Source organism: Falco biarmicus, chromosome 13 (genome assembly GCF_023638135.1).
Source record: "Falco biarmicus isolate bFalBia1 chromosome 13, bFalBia1.pri, whole genome shotgun sequence".
NCBI classification, from domain to species: domain Eukaryota; kingdom Metazoa; phylum Chordata; class Aves; order Falconiformes; family Falconidae; genus Falco; species Falco biarmicus.
Window position 1 is genome coordinate 29,620,171 of NC_079300.1, and position 16,789 is coordinate 29,636,959.

Consider the following 16,789-nt stretch of genomic DNA (forward strand, 5'->3'; position numbering starts at 1 on the left):
ACCTGGATGGGCATCTTTGTTGGATTCTTCCCACAGAAACACTGTCACTGTCCTTTCACATTTTAACAGACTACTGTTAAGCCTGGATTCAGCAGCAATGTTTGCAAGGACATTACTAACTTAAAGGTGTGTCCGAGAGTCAATAAAAGTCAGCAAATGCCTCCAAGTGGCTTCAGCCTGTTGCTAACACTTTCTGGGAAAACCTTGCCCATAAATAACAGATGCAAGCACAAGGAAGTCTCTTGTGTTAAGATTTAATAATAATAACAACAACAACATTTCAAAAACAATGAGTGCATTGTACACAAGATCTGGTATTCAGTGCTTTTTATTGACTATTTGCCCTGCGAGTGTCAGTGTACTGAAGACCTGGGGAGTGGTAAGTGGATAAAAAACCCAGCTGGGACATTTCTTCAAGGAGCGGGAGAGAGGGAGGGCAGCAGGAGGTTCAGAATCGAACAAACGTGGCATCGATCTGCCGGACAGTGGGGAGGGCCAGCATTATTTTGCGCCGGTACTGGGGATCCTTCTGCAAGGGGTTGCGTTCCAGATATACGGTTTCCAAGTTTTTCGCTCCTTTCAGCTCATCCAGGTCACTCCAGCTCTCGACAAGATTATCGTTCATCTGCAGAGCACATACAGGCACGCTCACACAAACAGATACTTCCAAGCCAAGCCTGGTTAGCAGGAACCTAGCCACGCCGATACTGCTCAGGAGGATTACTCCTACCCAGGGGCAGCAATGCTTCACGCGCATGCAAGACAACCCTGGCTATATGATCCTTCTCCCCCTGGAGCCTCAGAATGTGCTTTCCTGTCTCACACTCCAGGCCTTGCTAATCCATCTTCACTTCCCACAACAGGTTTTCTCTGCCCCGCCTCAACAACTGTTCTTCCTCACATCAGGCACCCACAGTAAACTGAAAACTGTGCACCCTGTTTGCTGTGTGGCAGGTAAGTGGCTCTATTTTTTCCTGCTGCCTCCTTCCAGCTAGTTCAGTCAAAGAAAACTGCTTCATCATTGGGACCAGTGTTCCAGCTGAAGACTGCTTTGTAGTTAAGACCCTGGACTAAGATTCTGAAGAACACCTGCTAGCCTTTTCATTCTGCTACAGCTCATCACAACACTGCTTCAGCAAAGTCACTTGACCCTAAGAAGTCCCAGTCCCTCCACAGGGGAGGTGGTACTGGGAAAGTTAGATTTCCATGGTATACAGGATTTGAAATTCTGCTTCCTTAAGGTGTCAAAGGACTTTGTCATGTGACTTCATCTCCACAGTCAGTGAAAAAAATATAGATTAGTAGATGCAACACTTTTTCTCAAAGAAAATTCTGCCTTGCTCTCATCAAAAAGCACATAACTTTTTTTTTTTTTTTCTCAACACAGCGCAAAAAGAGCTAGGAGGGCATTTTCTGCGTTCTGCTAATGGATCTTGGCCAATGCTCTGCCTTGAGAAAGGACTCTTTTAGTTTGCAAAAACAGTAGCACATTTAAGTCCAATGAGGTTAGGATCTTCCCTTTACTTTCTGTAAAACAAGCGAAACCAGCTGTGCAATGCCGCCTTCCATAAGCAGAGCAACAGTAAAGAGGACGACTGGAGGAAATTGCAAAGGATCACAAAAGGTCCCATGCCAGCCACATTGCACTGTCTCATTCTTACCCCCCAAAAGATGTCACGTTAAATGGGCTTCTCTGCTCCTGCTATTTAAAGACACCCTTATGGAACAGGCACGGCCAGATCAGCACTAGCTGTCTAAGTCACACTGCAAGATGAGGAAAATTGTCCAAACAGCCTCAAATACAGGCTCTAGCTTAGCATCATTTGCCGTTGCCTTTCACTACTTTTATCTCAGCCTCTGCCCCAGAGTTCAAATAACAGAACTCCAAGTGACCGACATGAAGCAGCACAACTCTTATTCTCAGCCTTGACATGCAGAAACTCTACAAGAGCTAAAGCACACACCAGCTCAAGAACATCTGCTGCTTCTTCCCCCAAATGAGCAGATTTGTAAACAGCTCCCAAACGTGGCAGGGTACTGATGTTTTAGGAGGGGTGTCTCTGCTTATTTCCTGACAAGACTTATGAATGACAAAGGGCTTAACTGTTTAGGGTGCCAGAAAGAAACCCAAGCAACCCTGAACAGTTATCTCCCTCACAGGAATGGAAGTAAACCATTTTGATGGTTTCATTTTCTTCATATTTATGATGACGTGAATGTATTTACTCTGCTCTGAGCAGGTGCTGTGCAGTGGGGAGACAATATCAGCTTCCCCCGTTACATCGTTACGCTCACTTAGAGAAAGAGGAGATCTGCAAAAATAGGACACAGTCAGGCTGTTTCATAGCCATCACACACGAAGGCAGGGCCTCTTTCCTAGACGGAGACAGGCTCATTACCTCCAAGCAAAGCCCTGCAAAGAATTTTTTAAGCTCAACTCTTTCCTTAAGGGAAACCATCATATACTCTATCCATGTAGGCTGTCAAGATCTTCAAGTTGGTCACCAGTAGAAGAGATACTCTACGACATACACGTACACCCACCCACGGCCCCCCACACTGCTCCCCATCAGAAGGGTTTCTTTCACCATTGTACGGACATCTCAGGGAACAGCTCCATCCTGCACTTACCCAGAATTCCTGCAGCTCCGTTAGATGACCGATATTTTCAATCTTCTTGATTCTGTTGGATGCAATATCCAGCATTGTGAGTTTGTTCTAGACAAGCAAACACAAAAACATTAGACCGGATTTCTTTTCATCTTCTCTGTCCCACTTTTTTCAGGTCTAGAGTTTGAAACTGTCAGAAGCAAAGACACACTATTGCCAGCTGCTTACAGGCAGCACAAGAACTCTCACTGTCTAAATATAGCAAGGAAGACTTTTAAATTAAGCTGGGTTACTGATCTCCCAGCAGCCATGTGACGAAAGTGAAAGCAGTTACTGGCCAGATGGCAACTGCCAGCCAAGGAGTCCTGAACAGCAGCTTTGCTCACAGTACATTAAGAAGAGAAATCCATTAGAAATCAGATCACAAGCATCTTCTTTAGCAGCAGAGTTGGAAGAAACTTTTTGCAGCAGGAAACTCAACAATTTTAGAGAAAGGGGGTTTTTTTCTGCCTTGCACACAGCCAACTAAGTTCCAGATTGTCTCTGCTCTCTAACAATGCCATCTACTGCTGGGTGAGAGTGAAAACACTACAAGCTTCTGTGAAATCAATCCTAACCAGTAATCTAGAAATGCATACTGACACAGGCAAGCCACATGACACAGCTTGTTTCTCTTATTCTCCCACGTCCAGTTGTCCTATTGAAAAGAACTCACGATTATCTACAAACTGCTGCCCAAAAGGCTGCAGCAGAGGCAGCCAGCTGCCGCCATCAGTCTTTCCATTGCTGATCACCCAAGGATGCTGTATTAACCACATCTTGTGCTTCCCCTTTCCCAGGTCATGAACAGTTCTGCTCCAGAAGATCTGGAGAAGCTTCACTCATGCAAGATACTTTAGCCTAAGAAACACTTAAAATCTTTGTGGTCTTTTCAAGAGATTCAGGACCTCATATGTAGCTGGGGAAGCTAAAGAACAAAAACTTCCAGAAAAGCACAGCCGCTAACAGGAGCAGTTTACTGCCACAGTTCTGTCACACAGTTTGCAAAAGCCTGCTCACATTGTTCTCCAGTCCCTCGATGACTTCGATGCCATTGTGGCTAAGGTACAACTCACGCAAATTCACCAAGCTCTGCAGCCCCTCAATCTTGGTCAGACGGTTATTCTGAAAGTGTAAGAGCAATTTAAGTCCACACTAAACAAGCCAAAACACAAGTGAGTCAGTGGAAAAAAAGCATTTCTCTGAAGTATGGATGGGAAGAGGAACCAGTCTGCTTGGGTCTCCATTGATCTCACAAGCTCAGCTCATTTAATCTCTGTACCACTGATGCACAAGGAAGTTCCACGAGAGCCTAAAACTAAGTTTAGAAGGAATGGACTGACCTTCCCATCAAAAGTTGTAGCCTGAAAGTTTTACGTTTGGTGTCTTCAGAAACAACAGGCCCACACATTAATAGCATTCATTTTGTAGGTCTTTTTAACGGTATGTTCAAAAGGGAAGTTATAACACTTCAATCCCAATACACTCTGATGTATGTAATTCTTTATGTCCTGTAGCATAATGATGCATAGAGATACTACAACACATAGCAAGTTCACCCTTCCAGCCAACGGCTGCAAGAGGTACTACGACATACTAGCACTGTCACAGGGATGAGAAGACTCAACGAAAGGAATGAGTTGAGTATGTTTTACTTCACCTTTCAAAAAGGCAGAACGTTTCCATAAGGTCATTAAGGACAGATTTCATTTAGCACAGGCTTGTTTACAGTTCTTCCCTCCTCAGGAAGAAGGCAGTGACGTTGAGCCCACTGCCATTATGACTTCCCTGGCATAATTCATTTGGTGTTATTGCAATATATTAGCAAACAGTATTTGACGAAGGAAATGGGAGATAACATTCTTTTCCTGTTCTTCCATAAAAATCAAACATTTGTATTATCATTTTATCACTGTCAGTCTCATTTAATATGAAAGGATGAGAAAAGTAACACAAAGTTATTACACTTTCTTCCAGTACAAGAGTTCAACTCAAACACCAGACCTGCTGATTCAGAAAAGCTTATCATAAATTACAAGACTGTTCATGTAACCAAGGCTGTTCAAAATGTTACAGTACAAGTAGAATCAATACCTGTATACTGAGCACAGTCAAGTTTGTCAGCGCATCCAAGTTCTGGAGCTTGGTGATTTTATTCTTTCCAAGGAACAGACTGTCAAGATTAGCCAAGGCATCTATGTTTTCAATTGCCTGGAAAAAGACCAAAGGAGACAGTGTTATTACTGTGATTTGGAACTCCAGCCTGTACATGTGGTTGGCATTTCATAGCCTTGGCCCAGGGAGCTGCACTCCTGAGAAACAAAAGCCTGCCAGTTCCACAGCACAAAGCGCACACAAGGCAGGGCCTCCCTCATGACCCTAGAGCAGAGAAAGTGCAGGACTTTGTGCAGTGACAGTGAACCTCAGTCCGTGTGACAGCTGGCTTGTGGCACTACTATTCACTGATTTTCAGCAAGGGTCATACTGCTTTGTCCCAGCTGTTGCCTCCACTGTCTGGGCAGCAAAAGCAGAGAATGAAAAGGCTCAAAAAGCACCGCAAGTAACGTTCCCTGGGCCACGAGGGGCAGGAAATACCCTTTTGTGAAGCAAGAGCAATCTGTCACTAGTGAACGGAAAGAAAGCCTGGGAGAAGAAAATACAATTTGCAAATTTAGTCCTGACCATCAGTGACTGCATAATACAGTCAGAGGCAAGGTCTTCAGATTCTCTGCACAACAGCTTCTATCATAAGCACGGCTAACTGTCTCATGGGTGTATGTGATAGTATATTTAACTACCAGCTACACATTCATGCTACTGTCAGAACATACACACACCAATTTAAGTGATATACATGTTTCAAATATACATGCTACTATCTTAAATTTACATCCTACTGGCAGAACATATACTACACTATACCAGTTTAAGTCCTAAGGTCACCCTTCAGTGGGAGAAAATTAGGATCTCTGTGAGGCATGAGGAGAAGGGACACCAGAAAGGAGAACAAAAGGGGGAAAGAGTATTGGGCTTTTCAGAAGGAAAGAAAACCATTTTTTTTTCAGGGGAAAGCCTCTTAATTAAAAAAAAAAAAGTGCTGTTAAAAGAATTTTAAAAATAGACTTCAGCTCACAGAAGAGCAGTAATATGGATATAGATACACACATAACTGTGCATCTTAATACACACAGAGCTTGTGACACCTCTGCTTTTCCACACCCTTCTTGCCTGGCAGAGTTTCAGAGACTAATAGTACTGGTGAGACAGGCCACGGAGTCCTAGCACTGATGACATTACTCAGTGTGTGTGCACACACATTTACCTGTGCACGTATAAAGGAAGGACAAGGAAGATGGACACAAAACACACACATTACTCTATCCCACAATTGCCAATAGATTCAGCATAAGGTGTTTATCAGATCTGGATTCACCCTCCTTCCAGCCTGTGGACTTACCCCTGTTTTGACCTTGCAAGAAAATGATAGATTTGCTGCTCATTGGTAGCTCTCCCAGCCCTGAGGAGGAAATACTTGTGACTCTGAGGATACTGAGAAGAAACAGTCAGGGGAAAAAAAAAAAAGAAAAAAAAAAAAAAAAGACTGCTTAAAGCTATAAAAAAAGCCACATTTAAGTTAAGAGTATCAAACAGATGGACATGAGGGGGAAAAAACCTAAGGAACAAATAAAAAAGTGCTTGCCTTATAGTAACCTCAGTCCAACTTTGGAAAAAAAAGCATGAAATGTATCAGCTCAAGCATGAAGTTCTGCTTCCCCATTATTCAGATGAGAGGAACAGAACTATAAATGCTTAGTAAGTCATGATGGACTTCAGGGCAAGTGCACTCTGAAAGGTTAGAGTCTGCAACAAAATGACTAAGACAGCATTACTGCAGAAGCTTTAATACATATGAGTGGAGTGTATCAGGCATCTCAGGGCCAAGAACGCTGCCCATAGGCTTCTACCCTAAAGAATTAAGGATATGCCCACCTGTAAAGCACATGGCCAGGTCACCCTACCAACAGAGAACTACTAAAAGAGTCTAGATGCCCCCAAATAACATGAGATGTATTTCTTCATGCCTAGCCTAGGCACAGGTTACTCACTCAAATAAAGCAATTAGAAGCTTAGAGCAGTGCTGTTTGAAGAAGCCAGAACAGAATTAACAAATAAACAGAAAAAATGCTAAAAATAATTTAAAAAGCTTGTGTTACCCATACACTGATAACTTCAGGATTTTTGGTTATTTTGTTTTGTTAACATGCTCAGGCTCAACAAGAAAACATACATAAAGTAAATCTAACCCAACTGTTTAAAATATATTCTTTGGCTTGACAACATTGGTGGCAACGTACCACCAGTATGCACCAACTCGGAAATCTAGCTGCTTTTTTTTTTTTTTTCCCCAGAAGGTAACGATGCTTAGATATGGAATACAGTAGTTTTGCTTCACCCAGCTTTTGAAAGGTAAGGATCAGTGTGCTTAGCCTGTTATGTTTCTGAAAAAAGCAAAGTGCATCTCTAACTCCTGTTGCCCCGACATATGCAAACTCATAAGATTCCTAATCACTCATCTGATCTGGCTGACGTTCTCACACTTTAGATTTATTCCTCCTATGTAATTTTGTTTCCAAAGTAAAAAATCCTCTGGATGGAAAAAAAATTCAGTCTAGTTTAGCTTTAGGAGCAAAATAAAGTTTTTCCAGTTCATAAAAGCAGCACACATTTCTGCCTTAAAAGGTTTACAATAACTGAAGTTTCCTTCTTTTCTAGAAAAAGCAGTGTGCTTCCACAAGGCTTGAAATACAGACAGCTATTTTTCTAATTTGCTCTTTCAGCATAACAAGTAATTTTTCAGAGACTGTAAATGGGGAGTGACAGCTTCGACAATTTTTAGATTGAAATGCACTCACCCATTACAAGTATTTTCTAAAGTACACATAATTTAAAAAGCTTCTAAAAAAATCAGTAGTTTACTTTTTATGCTGCAGGTCTTTTGTGTCATCTGTTTCACCAGTTCTCTTAAACTGGGCAAAACGCAGAAAAGCGTACTTTAACGGTAGGAGGCGCTACTCAGAATTGCTTCCCTTTAAGTGGCAGATTTATCACCTAAATAGAAAAAGTCACAAACTGCACAATAAAGAAAAAGTAATCTGCAGTACACTACCAGGTTTTTGAGGCATTTCAGAGCACAGCCTCAAGAAAAAATTTTTTCTGAGTGAGACTGATTGTTGTAGCAGGCTATCCATTACACATACAAATCAAACTAAAACCTGCTGAATGCAAACTTAATTCTATCAACACAATGCCAGCCTCTAGGAAGGTAAGAGAAAACAGTAATTGCTGGATTTGATAGGCTTGGCTCTCTAGCAGGAGCAAAGAGTCATCTGCAAAAGGCAGCACACAGGGGATGCATGAGTTCATTAAAGAGAGAAATGCATAAATAGCAATTCAGTAGCCAGGCACCACATGCATACATTAATTAAAGGATCCAGCATGCACAGCAATAAGCAATTACACATTAAATAACTGGAACAGTTCTTTTTAGAATAACATTGAAGGTAAATGTCAACAAAGTGCACTGTCAGAGAAGGCTAATCACAAGCCAAAGAGCTTAAAATTCTCCAGCTAACATTCTGTACATCAAACCTACCCGAATTCGATTGGATCCCAACTCTAACATCTGTAGCATCTGCAAGTTGCTCAGATTCTCAATTTTGCTGATTTTGTTGTTGACAAGGAATAGTTTTTTAAGTTGAGTAAGCCGATCTAGTCCCTCAATGTGTCGCAGAACATTAAAGGAGATGTCCAGGATCCTGAGGTAAAGCAAAACAAAGGTCTCTTCAGTCCATCAGGCACGGATGATTCTGGAACAGGCACTTGTAAATTAGTGGACTTCACTATCTGCAGATCAAGCACTTTGCTAGGCCTTGAAGCTAGTCACAAGTGGGGTTTTTTTGATCAGAAATTACAACAAATATAACTTCCAAAATACCTTTATAGTGTGTCTGGGCCAGGGGAGCGAGGCAGTAAAAAAATAACAACTATCACAGGCAGAAGATAGCCATCATTTTGCCCAGTCATAGAACTGCCACTGTGAGAGGAAGCCAATCTTCAATATTGCATGTTCTTTGGGAAAGATACAAGCCTACAAGATCTACCTCTGACAGGACAATGTCAAGGCCTCCCATAAGGACGACTGTGGGAAGCAGGTCAGTCCTCCTGGCCCCAGCGGGAAGAGTTCTGTAACATACCTCCAGAGTGATCAGACAAGTGCCAGAAACTGGGAAGAGCACTACTCCTTTCCTAACACCCTCCAAAAAAAGTCCTAATGTCACCTGAAATCTCTTGGCATTTTTTGCAGGAATAAAAATCTCTTATACGGAGCTCTCACTGCCAAGAGCAAGGGGTGCCTGAGCGCTTCCACACCTGCACAGAATCTGCAGCTATCATTCTCGCTGCCTTATACAGCACATGTACCATTTCCAGCTGACTGCCCCTGGTGAGCTTTGGGATAATGAAACTAGTTTACTGCACAGGTTAAATATCAATGGAGAACTGACACTACCCTCTCACAGAGCACCCAAACGAATCATAAGAAAGGCCTAGGTGATAAATACAGTAATAAGTACAGTGTGATAAACTCAGTGAGTGGTAAACCACCCTCAACCTAAGCCTGGTGATTCCCCTGGACTCACTCAAGTTCCACCAGGGACTCCAAGTTCTCGATCTTCCGAATTTGATTGTCATAGAGATCTAGTTCCCGCAAGGTGTGCAATTGCTCCAGGTTCTCAATGCACTTAATCAAATTCTGACGGAGGCATAGAGTCTAACGGTTGGGGAAAAGTTTGAAAACAAACAGGAAAATAGATACGAATGAGAGCATGCAATGCCTTCTGGCATACTGACAATAATGTTGGGCTTTCCCCCCCCACCAGTGAGTTTTATGGGGTTTTGTTTGTTTGTGGATTGGGGTATTTTTTTTAATAGAATCTTTTATTTCAACTCTACATAAGGAAATCTTTTTACCACAAACATGGTCAGACAGCAACTCAAAGAAGCTATGTAATTCTTGGAAATACTCAAGAGCTTGACTGGAGAAGGTCCAAAGCAACATGCTTTAGCTGGACCTGCTTTGAGCAGGAGTTTACTAGAGACCTCCAGAGGTCCTTTCCGACTTACGTTATTCTACATTAAGCCTGCTGCACAAGTCAGAATGTATCTCTTAGAATGAGCCCTGATGAGTTGTCACTCATCCATTTCCAAAACCAGCTTGCAAAACCCCAGGATTTATTACTACTTGACAAATGTGTAAACACTACCTGCTTCCATTAAACATGAAGTGAACTCATTTGTATCTCAGCCAAAAAGGGACTCATGTATCTTTCCTCTTACAGGTTAGATATGCAAAATCTCCATCCAAGAGGCATTCTCTATTCCTTAGAACTGTTACCTTCACTTTCTTGAGCACCTCAAATCCTTCAATCTTCCCAATTCGGAAATGATTCAAGTCAACATCCTGAAAGACAAATGGAGGGACTCGGCAATTGTTTCAAAACACTCTTCAAAGACCAACCTGGTACTGTGTTCTAAGGAAAATTACTCTTACAAAATGTGTAGCTCATTAAAACTTTCCTTCAAAGAGCTTCTGAAAATTGGGTTTGGTACATGATTTTACCACCACAGGTGAAGCACGTGGCCTAAGCTTGTTAACTAACTGCAAATACAGTGTGTGCCAAAAGGCAACAGCCCTTTCCTGAGTCTGAGCATTGTTTTGCCAAAATTAGAAATCTTTTGCAGTAAATTCTGAATTTTCTAAGACAAATTCTGTTGCTAAGCGCAAATGAAGTGTTGCATAAAATTCTCTCACTCACTTTTCTCGGGCTTACCTGGAACACACCTTGCTATTTCCAGTTCCAGGCCTCAGATGAACAGGAACCACTGATAATTCAAATAATCTGGTGGTTCTGTGAACGTTAACTTTGCACTGGCAATCAGCTGATACACTTCACATCTGTGCTGTCTAGCCCCAGATGTTCCAATTTTGCAGGTCAAAGAGAAAGACAGCACTTCACCCAAGCTCAAAAACTCTCCAGCTAACAGGCTGATGACGCCACCAAGGCTGGTTAAGTAGCTGTGCCTATTACAAATCATGGGTCCAACAGGAGCAACCTGTTCATTAAATATATTCTCACAAAAGCTTGTAGCGTGTCAATAATGCTTGCAGCATAGCCCTACTTTCAGTGCCTCCACGTTTAATTTAAAATTCTAAATTACTAACAATGTTTCAGCTACGGATCATGAATAAAACACTTCTAAAGGCTCTCAATCAATTCTGAGGAAAACCATGGTAGCCAGCACCTTCAGAAGAATTCAGTCTTTTAATCAGGTCTCAATACTTGCCTTTGCCTACCTGTTCTTCCTGCTGTATAAAGCCCGTAATGACAAAAATCTGCCTTTACCTCGGCTTCTGGGTCCAGGCTAATTGTCTCCATGTCCACTGGTGTCTCTGCTTCCCCTGCAGGAGAAGCAAATACATTATAAACTTTTGCTACAAAGAGGGCAAATGCTGCTTGGAAGCAGCAGCACATGAGATACACAGATATTCGACTGCATTAAAAATATACCTCACCTATTTGGCTTTCATTGTGACAGGCAGTTGTGAAAAAAAGTTTTTTTAATGACAGAATTTCACGTTTAGATGCAAAAGATGGAAAGAACAGCATCTTCCCCAGCCTGCCTCTGTGGCTGCTGAGTAACACTAGCTTAGGACTGATCTGGGCAGGATTCCTTTTTTTTTTTTTTAAGACTTAGGGCCATCTTCCCTCCAAAGATGCACCATTCAGAGTGTCTGTGCTCCTCTGAACCTAATACAACACTACCAAGAAGGAATCTAAACTGTCTAGAAATAGTGCCAGGAATGGCCAAGCAATCTCAGTAACCCCACCCTTCGGCATTTCTTCCATAAATTCTGCCAGTTTATGTCAGTCGTGTACCTTTTTGCGTGGACCTCCCTTCTTTTGTTTGAATGAACTCACTAATATGCTAGAAAATGTTGTTTATCACACTGCGTACATTTTCCTGGGAAATGCCTTCATGGCTCTGGAAGACTGCCCAACATTTGCTGTGCTTCTATCACAGCACAAGAGGGAGTGAAGTTTACTGGATAAATTCATGCTGAATAATTCAAACCCAACTCCCATTTGTTGAAGACTGTGGGCTGGTTGCATCAATTTCAAAAGAAAGTCTAATTTGACTTTGCAAAAAGACATACAACATGCAAACCCTTTCTACTTCATCTGTGTAGCTTCTGTACTACCAAAAAACCAAGGAACTTTAATTACAGTCAAGTCCCAAAGGCTTTGCATTAACTCCTGCATTACTGTATGCAAGCTCATTCCATTAACTGAGAAGTAATAGCTATTTTTATAGCCCAGCACGGTTACAACATCCTTGTAAATGCCAAATGCCCCCTATACTTAACGAGTATTTCTCCTACTCATGCTTGGCATTGTAAGTAGTATTGCCAGGATGAACAACACAAGCATTACCATTTTTCATATTGCCAAACTCCAAGGTTTCAAAAACTCCACACACCACCATTTACCTTGCTGTATTTGGGCTACTGCTCTTGCCTGGGCATTCAAACAGGAAAGAGCACTAACTGAACTGACTTACGGAAGTCAAGACTGAGAAGTAATCCTCTGTCCCTCATCTTTTAATATTTTTTTATAGCATAAAGTAGCAGGGAGCATAAATTACATTTTGGGGATGCAAAATGAGCTGGTAGGCTTGGTGACACTGAATGGCGGTACAGAAATGCCACCGGAACACGCATACATATGCCTGTCAGCATTTTAGCAGTGGGCAATGCTTGAATTGTCTTATTTTTCTTCCAGATAAGAAGCTATGCACTTCAGTAGGGGAGAAGAATACCCTACTCTGCTGCTACCGAGGCTGTACCTCCTTGGACCTATTTCTAGGGTGCAAAGGCTGCCAGTACAAAGCGCTCCAAGCCAAACAAGCACCCTAGCTGAATTTACAGCCGACAGGAACACAGCCCAGGTTTGGAACAACAGTTATTTGAGATATCGCATAAAACCTCCAAACCCCCAAGCTGTACTTGCAGTAACTTAGTGCTTATAGTGAAGGAACTTCTCCTTTTGAGACTTTAAAGTTGTCCAGCAACAAGTAAAGCCAGTCATGCACTCAGTAAAGAAAACACTCTTCAACAAAAAATTCTTCAACTTTGTTTGGCTAGCAGGTTTCTCTATAAAATGATGCATTTAATCACAGCACCCATTACAGACCATTCATACACATTTGGTTTTGGCAATGTGTTAAGTACTCTGTTTTGGGATCTGTCAAAGGGTAACCCCTCATATCTTTGCAATACGGCTTCGAGTGACCAGTCCTGGTAGAGTCAGCATGGGAAAGAAGTGCTCAAGTCTGAAGGTGCAAAACCAAATCACGTAGGATATGTATATGGAATTCACTGAAACAGAAGCAATTTAAAACTGTACAGAGGCACTAGCATTTATGTAATAAGGCCAACTCTCATGAAGTTTATGTAACTGTGTATAAAACACTGTCCATATAGCAGCCTGAGTGAGGTGTATACCAACAACACTGGTAAGTATTGGTACAAGAACATTAAAGTACATTTTCTCTCAAAGAAGAGAAACTAAAATAGTTCTAGAAAATTTACAGTCCTATTGTCAACCAACATTTTATTTTTTAACCAAGTGTACATAAACACCGTTACCTGACCCTTCTACAATCACTTTACAAACAGAACTGCAATTTTACTTGCATACATTAAGTATGCAAACAGCACTTCAGTCCACAATTTTTAGAGCAGCAGGTTTCTCAAGGGGAAAAAAACACTACTCTGGCAGCGAAGTTACTTAAGTGAATTTCTGTGTAACCCATGCCTGCAAGCTACACAGCTTCGCAGATGTAGGGAAAAAATACAACATTCAGGAACCACAAATTCCACAATATGAAACAGTAGTTACTGCGTTACATAAGTTCACAGTACCACAAGCATTTAAAGCAACTAAAAGCCTAACGACACTTTTTAACTGCATTTGCATGAAAAATATTATAAATAGCTAAGTTATAAGCTTTCTAAACAGAGGCGCTATTCCTCAGAGAATTAGCTAAATGATGAATTTGAAATTTCAACTGCTTGAGCTTTTTCTATTTATGATCTCCTATGAAGAATGTGGAAAACTCCATTTTCCTTTCAGCTGAGAAACTCAAAGCTGGCTGTGGAAACTCAAACGTTCCAAAAATCAGTCCTCCGCTTGGTTTCTGCCCTAGTAGGAGTTTCCTGAATCCTAACAGGACGGAAGAAGTAGCAATACAGTCATTACATTATCCAGTGTAATCCATCAACCAAATCTGAATATGTATTTCTTGCTTCAATTGATGTACCTTTATTCCAGTGAAGGCATTTTCTCTAATATTATAATTCCCAGGGGAACAACATACAAAATATAACCTTAAACACATAACTAAATTACATAAGTTGAATGAACATTTAATGTTACACATATGCATAGGAAAACTGTGACTGACTGACCTGCATGGTTATATTAATCATAGAGTGCTCAGGATGTAGTTTACGAGGTGTTCTCTTATACTTCTACAGACATCACCACAGCATATTTTTTTTTAAATTAATTTATAGGGGTTTTTTGCAATCAACAATGAACTAGACCTAGATAGAGTTCATTTAGTTAAGAGATGAGATTTTAAATTCTTCTAATTTACTAGTTTGGAAGACACTTTTGCAAATTCTGAAGGGCCAGGCTAAGATTAGGAGGGATCTGCAGCAGATGCACAGTCAAAAAGGATTAAAATTTGCTGCAGAAAGTTTGCTGCAGTATTTCACTTCCATTTCAGACGAATAATCATCACATGAACATCTCTATCAGAAGGATGCTGTTATATCTCAGGTTGTTAGCTGGCAACAAAAGCCCAGATCATACTGCCATACTGGGTCTTCAGAAATGGATTTGCTCTGACAAATTCTATACAAGCTACTGAAAAGCAAACCCTTCCAAACATGCACAGGCTTAAAAGAATCTGTCAGCCCTTCTACTCAATGTTCTAATACAAATAGTAAAAAGAGTAGCAAAAGTTTAAAGTCAAGAGGATTCAGACAGATACAATTTTGACGCATCTAAGAATTTTAAAATTAAAAAAATAAAATTGAGAGCTTTTTTCAGTCTATCTAGAAATAGTTGTCTTCGCCTTCCACAGGAATCTGCCAACCCTTTAGCTGAAAAACTACATATGCTAAAGCAGAATGATGAAAAGCTGCTTTTGTTTATTTCTAATGAACATTTCCAGCACCTTGCCACAGAAAGTTACTATGTTTCTGCTGAAAAAGTATGAATAAAGATACTCTGCATTAAATATTTCAAAGAGAAATGTAGATGGATAAATAAATAAGAAAAAGCCTAAAGGTCTAATATCAGTGGTTCCATAAAAAGGCGGCAGCTTTATTTTAGCAATAACAACACTACCATTTATTCATTTTTAAAGAAGATTACTCTAGGGCAGATTCACATTGTTAACTAATATTGATACAACTACCACGTAGCCACAAGAAACACAAAGGGCTGATACATATACATTACTGTACACACCAGTAAGACAACACTTCCCAATGCAAACATTTAGGTTGGCAAGCTACCTGCGGAGTTCTCGCCGTTCTGCTCATCTCTCAGGCTCTGCTGACTGAGGTCCGTTACTAAGCGAACTGCTTGCTTCTTCCCTTCTTCGTCTCCCGACTCCTCCGATTCAATCCGCTTATCAACTGTGTAAGATACATAATAGCAGAATTAGGTGATTTTCAGCAATGAGGTAGGGGGAAGAAGCAGCAAGTAGATATAATAACCAGGATTCACATAAACCACTATGCAGTTAGTAGAAATCCTAAATTAGCTAAATGAAAGGTTTAGTCTTAAATAAAAGGCCTCTTACCCCTTGTTTCTACTTTGATTTTGGATGCACTTTTTCCTCCCCTCACATCTTCCTAAAACCAACAATCTGGGAAGAAGACTGGAGGAAAAAGGAAATTTCTTAGATCAATGAAGTGCAATTCCAAAGACTACGGAGATGGAATTAGAACTATTACATTTTAAAAGCTTTTAGAAAAAAAAAAAATCAGTATAATGCAGAATAGTACCAACGACACAAAGAAGTGAAGGCATAAAAAAGAAAAAAATCCCTGCAGATAAAAGCAACAGTCTCCCAGCACAACCTGCAAGATCCCTTCACTATTTACCCAGCCACAACTATGATTGCCATGATTGCCACCCTGACCCTGGGGACCTGAAGCGCCTCACTCCTCCTCACCCCCCCCCCCCCCCAGTATTTGCTTTCGTTTCACGGGGCGACTGAGAAAAAGCACCGCCATGCTGGGGGCTTCTTTCTCAGTGCCTTTGGCTTTACATCACAACCATGTTCAGAAACCCCCTTCTTCCACCTCTCGCGCGTGGAGCCCCCGGGGAGGGGGGGCAGGCACCACGCCACACCCCAGGTAACGCGCACGTCGCCCCAGGGCTCGGGCGGCGCGGCCCGGCCCGGCGGCAGCCAGGCCCCGGCTCCCCGGGCAGACGTCCTCGGGGTGGGCATCTGGGGGCCGCCTGGCCGCGGAAGGCCCACAAGCCCTACTGCGCGCAGCTGGCAGCCACCCCGCAGAGTAGCATTGCCCAAGAGGCGAGCCGTCCCGACCCCCTCAGCGGCCGCGGCCGTGCCGGCCCCCACCGGGCTCTCACCCTCCATCATCTCCTGTGGTCCCTCTCCGCTCTCCGCCGCCATATTGCTTCTCCTCCCACCGCCCCCTTCCGGAAACCTCCTCAGCCGCCGCCACCAATCAGAAGGCAGCCCTGGCGGCGCGCCACAGCCAATCACCTCTGCAGGTGATGTGCCCGGGGGCGGGGCAGCGCCCCGGCCGCAGCCTCCTGCGCGGCCCGCCGGGAGCTGTAGTTCTTGGCGGGGAGGCGGGAAGCGGCCAGAGCGCCAGGCGCTCACTCCTCGCTAGCGCCGCGGGCCTGAGACGTTACGAGCCGCTTTCGACCTCGCCGTTCCGCCTGCAGATTCTTCGGAGGATGGGGGGGATAGC

At 42.4% G+C, this 16,789-nt stretch overlaps 1 protein-coding gene across 4 annotated transcripts; it reads right to left on the minus strand.

Annotated features, from left to right (window-relative positions):
• Nucleotides 1–238: 238 nt before the first annotated feature.
• On the minus strand, nt 239–16,720 carry PPP1R7 (protein phosphatase 1 regulatory subunit 7). Of its 4 annotated transcripts, none has more exons than XM_056358043.1 (11): nt 16,579–16,720; nt 15,646–15,723; nt 15,356–15,478; nt 11,112–11,167; nt 10,103–10,168; nt 9,348–9,478; nt 8,303–8,465; nt 4,744–4,860; nt 3,670–3,774; nt 2,632–2,718; nt 239–625 (listed from the first exon to the last, which is right to left on the minus strand). In XM_056358043.1, the coding sequence occupies exons 4-11, from the start codon at nt 11,142–11,144 to the stop codon at nt 449–451; spliced, it is 879 nt and encodes a 292-aa protein (XP_056214018.1). In that variant the 5' UTR covers nt 11,145–11,167; nt 15,356–15,478; nt 15,646–15,723; nt 16,579–16,720; the 3' UTR covers nt 239–448. The 4 variants fall into 4 exon arrangements, with proteins under 4 accessions (XP_056214018.1, XP_056214017.1, XP_056214015.1 ...); XM_056358042.1 differs by lacking the exon at nt 16,579–16,720 and adding an exon at nt 16,443–16,572; XM_056358040.1 differs by lacking the exons at nt 15,646–15,723; nt 16,579–16,720 and adding an exon at nt 16,443–16,577.
• Between the last annotated feature and the right edge of the window lie 69 nt (nt 16,721–16,789).